This window comes from Typopeltis vanoorti, chromosome 14 (genome assembly GCF_054136105.1).
Source record: "Typopeltis vanoorti isolate ZY-2024b chromosome 14, IOZ_Tvanoo_1.0, whole genome shotgun sequence".
Lineage (NCBI taxonomy): Eukaryota > Metazoa > Arthropoda > Arachnida > Uropygi > Thelyphonidae > Typopeltis > Typopeltis vanoorti.
In genome coordinates this window covers 115,925,849-115,939,859 of record NC_143562.1, presented here as the reverse complement: position 1 = coordinate 115,939,859, position 14,011 = coordinate 115,925,849, and the positions used below count along the sequence as shown (strand labels likewise).

Below are 14,011 nucleotides of genomic sequence, written 5' to 3'. Positions count from 1 at the left end.
GTGCAGCTGCAGACAATGCCTCAGAGATTACAGGCCATTCATTTCATTCATTATCATATCATTCACATCATTCTTTTTCTTCAGAAGTCAGACATACATTACAGAAAATATTATAATGTTCGATAATCAGAAAATAAGAATACAATTTGGAAGTATAGCAGAGAGTATTATCAAAGAGTCCTAAGATTAACCTTCCTGGATTAGAGAAAGATGTTGGAATCACTTGGTTAGACTATAAATTATATATTTAATTTAATTGTATTCAGGACTGGGGCAACTCTTGATAAAGTTGTTATAAGTTCTCATCACTTGACTTAGTGTCCCATAATTCAAAGCACATCTCCTTACAGACATGTATAATGCTATGCATTAAGGGATTATCTTCACACAATCTGTGAACTATTCTTTGAACTAAGATTATGAATAAAAATAAAGAAAACTTAATTTGGAACTAATGCAGGCTGAATTTTTTTTTAAGATTTCAATTTTCATTAATTTATAAAACAATTTTTTGACAAAAATCATCTTTATTCATTTTATTCTCCCAGAACTCAAGTTCTGGGAGAATAAAATAATACTGGTGACTAAGATAATGACATTGGTCTTCAAAAGTGACTGCTGGCATTAAAAACTATATTTTTTTCTACTTCTTTTATCATATAATTATATAAAAGAAGAAAAGGGTGATCATTATTATGGGTAATTTCAATTATGGTAATATTCATTGGGATGACAAGATTGCATCCCAGAAGTAAAGAATTTAAATTTCTCAAGTTTTAGAGGGACTGACCTCCATATGAGATCAGCTAATTCATTTAAGTTGCATCATAGCATATACAGTGGAATCTCGGTTCCTGAACATATTTTCCGAACAAAAAAATGGCTCGGTTTCTGAACAGAATTTTGGTTCCCGAACAGGAAAAATGGCAACCACGTGCTGAGCTGTAAGGCAGGAAAGCGTCAGTTAGTGGCAGTCTTCGTTCAGTGCAGACACCTGCTCGAATTTGCAGTGAATTTTCTTGATTTTCTTTGTGTTATGTTGTTTTTTTTTAATAAATTATTATTAATTAAGCCACCGTGGGGCTGCAGAAGAATAGTGATAGCAGCAAAGCTGAAAAGAAAAGTTGTTAGAACCACAATAGAGATGAAAAAAAGAAATCATATCCAAACATGAAAATGGCGTTCGTGTCTCAAATCTTGCTATGCAGTTCGGTATGGCGAAATCAACGATATGTACACTCAAAAATAAAAAGGCGATCAAGAGAGCTGATGTTGCAAGAGGAGTGAAAGTTCTTACTAAACAAAGATCACAGATGATTGAAGAAGTGGAAAAATTGTTGCTGATTTGGATAAATGAGAAACAGTTAGCTGGTGATAGTGTTTCTGAGGCTATAATTTGTGAAAAAGCAAGGCGATTACATGATGACCTGTTAAAGAAAAACCCTGGTATGAGTGCTGATACTGATGTGTTCAAAGCTAGTAGAGGGTGGTTCGAGAAATTTAACAGGAGAAGCGGCATACATAGTGTGGTTAGGCATGGAGAGTCTGCGAGAAGCTGCTGAGAAATATGTGCAAGAATTTAGTGACTATGTAAAGGCTGAAGGTTTTCTTACCCAATAAATGTTCAACTATGATGAAACCGGCCTATTTTGGAAAAAATTGCCAAAGCAGACCTACATCACTCAGGAAGAAAAAGCATTGCCAGGACACAAGCCAATGAAAGACAGGCTGACTCTTTTGCTATGTGGAAACACAAGTGGGGACTTCAAGGTCAAGACATTGCTTATGTACCACTCAGAGAATCCGAAGGTGTTTAAAAAAAATAACATCATGAAAAGTAAATTGCCTGTTATGTGGAGGGCTAATAGTAGGGCTTTGGTGACCAGGCAATTGTTTATTGAGTGGATCAATGAAGTCTTTGCCCCAAGTGTGAGAAAATACCTTCAAGAAAAAAATTTGCCAATTAGAAGCCTTCTTATGATGGACAATACTCCTGCTCATCCTCCAGGCTTGGAGGACAAGTTAGTGGAGGAGTCTGATTTTATCACAGTGAAGTTCCTGCCCCTAACACAACTTCTCTAATTCAGCCCATGGACCAGCAGGTCATTTCGAACTTTAAGAAACTCTACACCAAAGCACTGTTTCAAAGGTGTTTTGAAGTGACCTCTGACACAGAATTAACACTCAGAGAATTCTGGAAAAATCACTTCAACATCTTCCATTGCTTAAGTATCCTTGACAAAGCCTGGGTGCAAGTGACTTATAGGACGATGAACTCTGCCTCGAGGAAATTGTGGCCAGACTGTGTAGCAGACAGAGACATTGAGGCTGAGTATGTTGCTCTTGTCGATGATATTGGGTCTTTGGGCAAAAGCATGGGCTTGGAAGTTGACAATGCTGATGTCGAGGATCACAGGAATGAGCTCACCACGGAAGAACTGGAACTCAGAAGGAGCAGCAAAAGACGGAGGTGGAGGAAATGTCTTCAGCCACAGAGGAAGAGATTGAGGATGTTCCTAGTTCTTTGATCAAAGAAATGTGTGCAAAATGGGGTGAGGTGCAAAGTTTTGTTGCAAGATATCACCCACACAAAGCTGTAGCAAACCACATCATAAATAGGGTTCATATATTTTTGAAAAAAAATATGGGACACTTTCGGTTTGAATAAACCAACAAATTTTTTTGCTTTTCTTACTAACGAACATCAGCAAAGGGAAAAGAATTTAGTTAATTATAGCAATCTTAAAACTGAACTTTAAACAATACTAAATCATTGATCTTTGCCTGTGATATACTTCTCAGATGACTGTATTTTCTCAAGTAAAGAATGATTATGTTTTACCAAGTTATGAAATTCCACACAGTCCTTATTGAAAAACACTTTAACAATGAGCATAGCTTTTACAGTTTCTACAGATAACCTATTCTTTTCATTTGTCCATAAGGAGTTCATCTGGGAAAACAGTCTTTCAATACTAGTTTGTGCCAGGAATGCAGCAGAAGAATTCAACAATCTTCTTCAAATTTATTAATTCATTTACTCCAACACTGTTGAATAATTCATACCAAATTTCTCCTGTAGATTTTGCTTTAATTTCTTCTTTCTTCTCTGTAATTGTCTTTTTCAAGATTATCACCTCATCAAACAGTTCAGTTTCATTGATTTTTGTGTTTTGGCAGACCTCTTCAATAGTTGTTACACTTTTCCAACTGAGACTGGCTTCTGGATTCTTCAATAAAATCCAAGACAAACTTTCAAAAGTAAGAATGTCAATAGACCATTCTTGGATGTATTCTATATAGGTGTTATAAAATTCCTTTTTATAATTACCATAATTCTTCTCAGTAATGAGTGCATCTTCAATTAATGCCTTCAGTAAGGACTGTTCTTTCCTTGTTGCAAAATCATTATCTCGTCTCTGCTGAAGTTTCTCTAAGAGGCTTTCAATAATGGATTTCAGCAAGAGTGACTTTCACACCTTCAATTGCACAAAGATCGGCATTCTAGAAATGTGGCTATTAGCTCTGAAACTGGATTACTAAAGAAATTTTTTAGAAGCAATGGTGGTTTATAAAGTGAAAGAACATGTGATTTGAGAACTTTGTACATCTCATTCATCCTTTTGAGAGGCAGGGTACAGAGACAACCATCGCGTTTTTGAGTGCCCTAACACTGTCTTGTACTCAGTATTTAAAAAGTCACAAAAACCTTTGAGTGTATGCACTCTAACAGTATAGATATAAAAATGCTGATATAATTTTTCAATGACAGCTTGAACATCCATGGGCAATGTATCAGCTGCACATTGTATAGCATTATTTATGATATGGGATGAACAACCAACTCCTATCAATGTATAATTCAATTTTGATTTCAATTTATAAAAAACATTGTTCTTTCCTCTTTTGGAACTTCCACCAAAATTTGTATTAGTATTATCAGCTGACAAGGCAACAACATTCTTTTCAATATTCCACTTAGTCATTAGTTGCCATACATATTCTGTAAGTTGGTCTGCAGTTTCACATGGGAAATCTAAAAACTCTAGAACCATAGTTTTGATGGCCTCTTCAGGTATGAAGTATCGAACTAGAACTATTTTCAAAGCACCGTGGTTAGAACTGTCTATCATTATTAACACATAATTAGCTTTCTCAAGTTCGTTTCTGAAAACAGCCATTGCATAAGGTGCTAATACACTCACAATTATAGCTTGAGTCTTCTTTTGACCACAAGTGAACTTTTTGTCATATAGTTTCTGGATTATTTTCGAAGTGCAGTCCATCGAACTGAAACTCTGGTTGTGCATGCATACATAATATACAAATGTAGCTTCATCAGCTGCAATATTTCTTTCCATTTCACCCATTGTTTTTTTAAAAAAATAATCTGACACTTTACTACTTACACTTGCATTTTCTGCTAATTTGCATCTCTTCGTAGCGATGTGCTGCATGATGTCTGACCAACCGCCGTGTTGTATGCTAAATATTGCATTACATTGTGTACATTTCACTTTCTCATCAACTTTGCCATCACAATTACATGGTATAATAAAAGGGTATTCAGTCCTTAGCTTTTCTGTGAGAACACACTTTCTCTTTGGCATTTTAAAGGCATATAAAATCATAAAACTAATTACGTTTCATAACAGATCTGTGTCATATATCAAATAAGCCGTGCTTAGTTATTACAACGTCCGCTAGTTGCACTATTCTCGCAACAATTCAGTGTTGTCAATTGATAAGATAATTTTATGATCAATAACTAATACCGATTTCTTGGTAATCACGTTTTATGTTTAAGAATGGGACTGTTAAACACAAATCCACAAATTACGGGCCAATTCTGTGTCCCGAAGAGTTTTATCGGGACGCCAGGACACGAACTCATAATAAGGGACAATCCCGTAAAATATGGGACGTATACGAACCCTAATCATAAACCATTTCAATGACAGTGCCATGTCTCACTTCAGAAACATTTTAAAATGCAGACAAAAACAAATGTCATTGGACAGGTTTTTAGTGAGACAGAGGCTCAGTGTGTCTCAAGCAGAGTCAAATGGTGCCAAGAGACAGAAAAGAGAAAGAGAAAAAACCCCAGGACAGTAACGTGATGTTTTTATGGAAGGGGACTCCCCTTACTCACCTCCTTTCACTTATGCCATCAACTCTCCTCCGTATGTATAGTTAAAGCGAAGTTAAATTTTTGTTTTTTTTATTTTATCTATTTATTGTGTTTATTCTTTTTATGTATGATTTTATGCATTTTCATTATGTTTGTATACGATCTTATGCATGAAGTGCTGTTGTAAAGGTTTAAATAAACAATCATCTGGGGTTAGGGAATGGATTAATCCATATGGGAAAATGGTTTCAGTTTTGGAACAATTCGGTTTCCAAACAGCCTAAAGGAACAAATTAAGTTAGACAACTGAGGTTCCACTGTATAGACAAATATGAAAAATAAATTTCACAAAGTCTTTCAAAAAATTTAAAAGGAAGGTGAATGCAAAAAAGGAATCCAACCTTAAATTTTATTGTAACAGCTGCTCTATTATACAGTTTGGAAATATGGACTATTATAAAAAGAAAGCTGAAAGTAAAATACAGGCAGCAGGAATGAGATTTTCAACAACAATTCAGGATACAATATTAGATCACATACAAAACAAATCTCAGAAAAGAATTAGGTATTAATTACTAAATAAAGAGACAAAAGGCTTCAGTTTGGCAATGCATAATTACATAAGCAAAAACTCCCAATCAGTACTAAGGAACTTGAAACCTTATCAAATGGGACTAATAAAAGGAGAATAAATAGCCGCTTGGGCAGCAGCTATATCTTTTAAGTAGTACACACTAAGGCAACTCGGAAATGCTGAAGAATGTATTCATGCAAACTCTCTGGTCAACTTACGAAACTTTCATAGTTTCTACCTTCGGCTTTGAAATAATGTTAGATCTAATTTAATCCACTTTGATTATGTATTTAGCTTAAATGAAAATAAAAGAGGCATGAATACAAAGAAATGCAGACACACACAGAAGCGTTTATATGCCAAATGGAAAGAGAATATAATTTCTTGGCAAGGTTAATTTAATTTTAAATTAACTACAGAAAGTCATCTGCCCAATGGGATAGCAGAAGATCTAGTGGCATATCATTATTACATTAAGCTGACCTGAACACTGAAACATATATTCCATTGATTTACCAGGAAATGGTTATTGTTTAATAATGTGAACACTGTTTCACTTCAGCATTCAACTATTGCTGTATTTCAAGTCTCACTTTCAGAGGAACAGACTATGAGAATCTTCCAACACTTACTAATTCAACTGATAAATTGTTTCTTGAAGAATATGTGAAACATGGGAAAATGTTATGACAGAGATAACTAACTATTTCTAAGCAATTTCATATTATTTGCTCAAACACGAACTTTTGAACTCCATAAGTTTTGAACTCCAAAAAAAAATCTCTCTTAGATAATGCAATATACAAATATCCAGAGAAAGGGCATGCTATATTCCTTTTATCATCATAAGATATCCATAGATGCACTTTATAACCTCTAAATTCCAATAATGTGAAATTTAGTAAAACTATAACAATGCATAACATCTATCAAAAGTTAATGTTCAACGTTCATTCTGTGGAATTAGTTACACAGAATTTCCATAACAATGCATGTCTCATGTTATACAAGGCACCCAATAAAAGATTCATTTAATGCACAAAGTTGTTAAAAGTATACCATCTTTCTAATGAATTCTTTCAACAAGGTATACATACATTAACTGGAAAATTTATGGAATGCATATCTCAATGCCCATGATGATTTTAGTGTGACTAGTTCTAATATAGATTAAGTAACAACCTTTGGGAAAGACACCACTGAATCAATCCTTATCATGATATCTAACTATACACTCCATAAAGCAAACTCACATGGAAAACACAGAAATAGTTTGTTATATCAAGTTTGCTACAGCAAGTTTCTTTTAGCACACCTATAGGATTTTAGTCAGGACATTCAGTAATTTGATATAGTGATGTTTGCTATGAGAGTCAACTGTAAATTAAAATTGCTCTAATAAATATAACAAATCATTTTACAAATTTTACAAATAATGAACTTACTGCCATGACTAATTCAAAGGGATATTTGTAAACCTTTACAGGTGACTGATATTTTTGCACCATTTGGAGATAAATTGCTTCGTAAGCGAGAATAAATATTTCTGAAATTAGTGTCACAGACTCTTCTCTGTAACAAATTAATGGGTATTACAAAAGACACATTATAATAATTACAGTCTTTCTCAGTTTTTTAAACAACATTTAATAAAATTTCCTTTTGCAAGTTAGTCCACACTGATTTCTTATTCATATCGTGGTCCTTTTATCTTTCACACACTTAAACAAAATTTTCTGAAAAGAGAAAAACAAATCTGACATCAAAAAAGAATGATAGGTAATATAAATTCTATCAAACTATATTAAAAGATTTGAATATTTATCAGTTGAGTAAAAATCCTTTGTCTAGAGCAGTGATTTTCAATCTTTTCCATAATACGGCACACCTAGACTAATTATTAAAATTCTGCAGCACACTAAAAATATATTCTTTTAATTTTTTTGATGATCTGGCAAAAAATAGGCATAATTTTGATTGAAGATGAGGGAAGACCAGACACTAATAAATAAATGCGCAAATTACAACATTATTTCTTTCAATTAATTTGTTTTCATAAATCTCGCGGTACACCTGAAGACCTCTCGCAGCACACCGGTTGAAAATCACTGGTCTAGAGTAAAGTAAATCAAGACATTCAAATTAATGCAATACTGGAAAAAAATTTAAATAAAATAATCCACTTATGTAATATGCTTTAATAAATAATTTTCAAACACGATACATGGTTATCTTAGTATGAATTAAAGCTGTAATACTTATACAAAAAATAAACTTAATACAACAATATTAAATTTTAATAGTATTATGAATGCAAACTGTAATATCATTAGAGTCAAAAGGAAAAATTCAGCTAATTAGGAACATTTCAGCAGAATGAACACACACAGTCTTTCAAATTGACTGTTTTTTTTTTTCCTCCCAATAGTAACCCAACCAGGAGGTAACTTATTCCTACATGCTCTCCTGCATACAATGCTTATAATACATGTAGCTTACAAGTACTGATTAATATTTATATTTTTGTATCAATATTCATATTTACATTTATATGTACATATTGCGACCTTCACATCCATATTTAATATATACATATATTTATACTATATAATTCATACAGTATCAGTAATTTATGTTACTTTACAACGACTGAAGCTTGATCTTATTGGCAAATTTAATTAGTTCTGAGTAATACTTTTAGATAAATCTCTGTTTGGACACCGGCCACTTGTCTCCGGAAGTGATGACTTGTATTAGAGGCATCTGGATAAAGTCCAATAGCTGGCAGTCATGAAGTATGTGGTCAACAGTCTGTTGAAGATGTGGACTACAAATGCATGATGGTGATTCCAGGATATATTTTTTGTAAGGTAGAGTAAGTTTTTGGGACATTTTAAATCTATTAATCGATTGATTATGGCTGGCCACCATGCAGCATCAAAGGCTCCTTCTACATCGAGTGAGATTAGTAGTACGTCTTTTTTTTTGCTGTAACTCTTTAACCTGCATAATTGTGTATACTGTGCTGGACTGATGTCTAAATGCATATTGATTGCTGCTTAGTAGACAGTGCATTATTCGGTTTATTAGAAGTTTTTCTATTACCTTACGTTGAGCGGCAACATTTATGAGACTGATTGGTCTGTATTTGCTAATTTCGTTGGATGTTTCTTTCCCTGGTTTGATTATGGGTATAATTTTTGACTGTTTCCATATTGAAGAATTCATCCTCTTTTTTGGCATTCATTGTAAACTGCTATGAATTCGGGAAATTTGAGAAATGCTCTTAGGAGTATATCGCTGGTTATTCAGTCTTCTCCAGGAGTTTTTCTTGGATCCATTGATCTTAATACTGACTCAACTTCATTAGTCATTAAATAAGTCGTCAGGATTGTCTATGCCTGTTTTCATTCTTTGTAAGTTTTGTGGATTTCTTCATCTGTTGATTCATCGTCATCGGGAATAAACTTCTCTATCATAATAGCTGCAGTTTCTGCTAAGTTTTTAGTGTAGATTCCATCTGTTTTTCTTGTGTGACAATATAGGTGTTGTCTTATTCTTGCTTGCTGCTAATTTATATATATAATATATGCAATTACAAGGATGCAATACGGTTAAAACTGTACAGAATTTTTTCCATGATTCTGTTTTCACATTTGTAATTTTCGACTGATAGCTGTATTTGGCTTTATAGTAGTTCTGCCTTCTACTCTCCCTTAAATCTTGGTTATTGTATGTTCTGATTATTGTATTGGTATAGTCATCTGAGTGTATTAACATGTTTACTTAGGACTGTTAGTTTGTCGTTCCACCAAGGTACTGATTTTCTTCCACCGATGTTTAACTTCTTGGTTGTGAGTGTTTAGTCGCTGGATTTTTATCAGACCTGATGAAAGTGCAGAAGCAAGGAAATCTATATCGATTTGTACTGATGCCCAGATGGCTAGGTTTTTGTCTAAGTTGAGCTGCTGTTCATATGATGATGTGATGCTCTGAGATTAGGCACGAAAATTTTCTTTTAAGTTCTTTTATGAATATCTCTAGGTTGGTTTTATTGGTGGTGTACTTGATGTTAATGCAATGGTTTGTGTTCTGTATTCCATTTAAATTTTTTTCCAATAATGAAACTTAATATGCGATAATCAGAACAGTTTTCCTCTTCTTCGCATTTCCATTCAGAAACCCAGGATAAAATAGCTTGTTTGCCATTGTTAGATCAATGAAGCTGCTTCCTCTGATATTTTCAAATGATGGGGTGTTACAGTCATCGTTTAGTATGCGTAGGGAATTTGATGCTATGAACTCTTCCAAATTTTTATCTATATTGTTTGTGCTTTCGTTAAACCATAAAACCAAATGGGCGTTGCTATCTATTCCAAGAATTAGGCCGTGGTTGGTGGTAAAATCCACTATGTTGGCCACTTTTTCGAAGTCGTATTTTATGTCTGTGTGATAGTTTAGATACACACTTGCAGCAAAAGTTTTAATTCCTCTGTACGTAATTTTGATAAGTACCTAGTCCTCATTGCTGTGCTGATAAAGTAATATTGCCTCGAACTTCAGGGTTGACCACAAGTATTGCAGCTCTCTTTCTTCCTGATCCTTTGGAAAATATTTTATAATTACTTGGAAATCTGCATATTTTGTTGTTGATGTTGTAGAGTTCTAGTATTAATGCTAGTCCTATATTTTTTCTATTTATGAGTTCTGTTAAGTTATTTACAGCCTTCATAGAGCGTTGAAGATTTATTTGAAGGCACGCCAGGGAAGTAGTGCTGTTTCTGCTAGCTTTATTATTGCTTTCCATAATCTATGTTTTGAATTTTGAGCTGTCTATAGTAGTTGTATGTCGGGCAGTCTTTGCTTAGTGCCATGTGTTTGCAGTCGTTTTTGGTTTGCATGTTTGTTGTGATTTTGGCAACTGATGCAGTTCATCTCGAACTTATTTCATGGGCATTCATTGAACTTATGTTCTTTAGAGTAGAATGGAACAAGTAGTTTTCCCCCTGCAGTCTCATATGTGATGGTGGAATTTATTGCAGTTAAAACACTTCAGAACGTTTACATAGTCTGCACAATGGCAAATTTCCACAGCATTTTGACACCAGTTTTTAGCAATATGGTCCTAACCTTTGGATCGACTTCAACAATTAAGTTTCTTTTGTTTGTGTTTTTATTTATTATGAAGAATTTCTGTGTCAGCTTTCTATTGGTACTGAAAAGTTCTTCATTCTGCATGCGGATTGAGTCAATTGCATTGTTTGTATCAATTTCATTGGGAATATCATATAATTAGTCTTGGAAGATATTTCTTACTAAGATTTGCTACTAACATGTCTTTGCATTCCTCAGAGATTTTGTTATGTAGCAAGTCTATGTCAATCTTTGGATTCAATTACGACTCCTTCGTTATTAATACTTTTCATTTTTGTGATTCCGATTTTGACTTTCCTTGGATCTGTTTTTTCTTTGATGATATTTTTAGTTTCCTAGCTGTTTAAGTTGTGCTATTGGTTTCATTATTAGTTTATAGCATGGATTGTTTTCAGATTCATCTGTTTTTAGCATTGTTTTTAATGAAATGCAAGTATATCTGAGTAGGCTAAACTAAGTTAGCCTGTTCCTGGTTGCTTGTAGTAGTCTGCAGTTCTATTGATACTTTAGTTTCATTTTTTTATTTTATTGAAAACCTTTGTTAGTTCACTCACTGCAGTTAGTACATCATTTTTTAAATCATTCCTTAAATTACCACTTACTTTGGCAATGTTACGCAGCAAATCTAGGACTTTTTCGAACTCTAATTCGTCCCATGCCACCATTTAATGTTACTTAAAGTTATAATGTTATAGCTTTCCTATTGAACTGCTACATTTTCTAAGGTACAAACTTTAAGATAACGTACTTAGAGTTTTCTTGCTTGTTTCTAGAAGTGACGCTTCCATTGAATTAGGCTTCAGAAGGGTTATTTCTTGTGACCTTTGTATCTCCCAGCGGCAGCAGTTGGGAGGAGGAGGGAGGTGTTAGCCCTTGCTGTAGCAGCTAATCCTATTATGACTGGCACGTCGTCTTTGAGGTAGCCAAACAATAGATAGTCTGAGCAGCAGTATTCAGTCCATAAAGATAAAATAAAATTTCACTCATACGCACTTAGACCTATCGAACTATACAGTACTGTACAGGCTATTAGTCGATACTAGGTACACCCAGTTTATCTGCTCGATACTGCACAAAATCAAGGTAAAAGCAGCGATTTCAGGCACATCCATTCGCATCCGAGCTTGTGTGTGTGAATATATTTATTCTGCTAAAATGTTCCTAATTAGTTGAATTTTTTCCTTTGGACTCTAATGGTATTACATTTTTCATTCATAATACTATTAAAATTTTAATATTGTTGTATTAAGTTTATTCTCTTGTATAAGTATTACAGCTTTAGTTCATATTAAGATAACCATGTAGCATGTATTGGAACTGAACTGGCAGTCTTTAAACTGATTAAAAAAAAATCAGTTCAAAGACTGCCCAATGGGGAAAATATGGTGCTGTGAGGATAATATAGTGAATTTTGCATACCATGTGAGCTGTAAGGCAGTATAAATGAAGGAGCAAGACAACTCTACAGTGTCGACTTGGATGATGAGTCTCACCTTGTTTGAATGTGCCTTGCTTATCAAGTGTTTCTGTAGGAATGGGGAAAATGCTGCAGCAGCACTTCATGAGTACAGATGCCTAGAGACTGCAAAAAGGTCTGATGACACCACATGCAATGTGATGCATGATTGGTCAATTTGAAGGGACTGTCAATAAATCTGAAATTTGGCAAATGATGACTGAAGATATTGCAGTTGAGCAGTTAAATGAGAATGATGTCAGTTCATGTAGTGTTCATTCTGCTAAAATGTTCCTAATTAGTTGATAATAATAATAAATCTAATTGTCTTTCCATAGAAAGACGATTAGATTTGCTATACACAACAGTATGGAGAACTTTGTGTATATACTTAGCCACAGCCAACAATTGCAAATGGGATGCCAACGTCTGAGAAATGTTTGCATTGACATTTCTGCCACATAGGGAGGTGAACAAGGATTGGTTTTTGAACATCCTATGTAGTGATGAAATGCATTTTCATGTTTGTGGAACTGTCACATCTGGGCTACAGAGAATCCCTATGCATTTCAGCCATTTCTTTACATTCAAGTAAAGGTCACAGTATGGATAGGATTTACTGCCAAGATTTACAATCTTGGCTGTAATCAGGACATTTTTCTTCAAAGAAATCCACTGAAGCGGACTGTAATGTCAGCTGCAGCAAAGTGGGTACCTGAACACAACACTATTAATGTAAGACAGAGCACCTCTCCACACAGGATGTGAAGTTCAACAATTATTATATCAACATTTCACACAGGATAGAGTAATCAGGCACTCATTTTCTATGAAATGGCCACAACATTCACCAAACCTTAATTCCGGTGATTTTTAGCTTTGGGGTTACTTTAAAAACATGGTATATCAGGGCAAAGTTCTTCATCTGGCAGATATGAAAGACAAAATTGCACATCATGTGTGAAAGGATTTGACAGATCAGATGCTCCTGCACAAAGGCCAAACATATCGAATGTCACCTCCATTAATCATCGGGATCCCCTTGACAGCTCCTTACAGCATGCTGGCTCTGCGATATGTTATTTATACCCCATTATTTTATAAAATAAGCTAAATAAACATCATCAAATAACTTTTTCTGTCATTGAATCTGAATCATTTCGTAATCACATACCATGTAATTTTTTTCCAATCACAGTGCCATTTTTTCCCTATCAGTCATTTCTGAACTAATTTTTTTATTGTTGAAATCTCTTTTCCATGATCTGGTTAAAGTACCCACCAAATTTGAGGGTATCAAATCACTGGTTCTCTCTCTCTCTCCAGATTGTTCTGAATAGGGGTAATCTATTCTGCCTGTCTGAGTGGATAGCATACCTACTCTTCACCTCAATTTGTGGGTGCATATCCCATGACGGCAATAGCTGTTCATTAATCTTTATGGTGATAATTATTTTTTATTTATTTTCCCCCAATGCAAGTACAATACACTGCTTATTAGAGACCCGAAATGATTTGGGGGAAAAAAAAAAAAAAGTTCATGTTTGGTCTATGCAGAAGGGTTTCCAGATTACTAAAGCCTTAGTCTATCCACTCACAATAGTAATACGTACAAATTTCTAACTTTTTCTCAGTGGGATTTACATTAAATAAATAAATGGTGAGAAAAAAAAAAAAAAAAATATTATATGAATGC

The 14,011-nt window shown here is 34.2% G+C and overlaps 1 protein-coding gene across 4 annotated transcripts in view; it reads right to left on the bottom strand.

Annotated features, from left to right (window-relative positions):
- Positions 1 to 14,011, bottom strand: part of retm (real-time) — a 469,145-nt gene that overhangs the window by 439,747 nt on the left and 15,387 nt on the right. For 3 of the 4 annotated variants that reach the window (XM_090404393.1, XM_090404395.1, XM_090404396.1), the window contains exon 2: positions 7,151 to 7,441. The exons of the other annotated variant lie outside the window; for it this stretch is intronic. In XM_090404393.1, coding sequence (XP_090260519.1) covers positions 7,151 to 7,213 — 63 coding nt within the window. In that variant the 5' untranslated portion in view covers positions 7,214 to 7,441. The remainder of the gene's footprint in view (positions 1 to 7,150; positions 7,442 to 14,011) is intronic. 4 annotated transcript variants of the gene reach the window in all.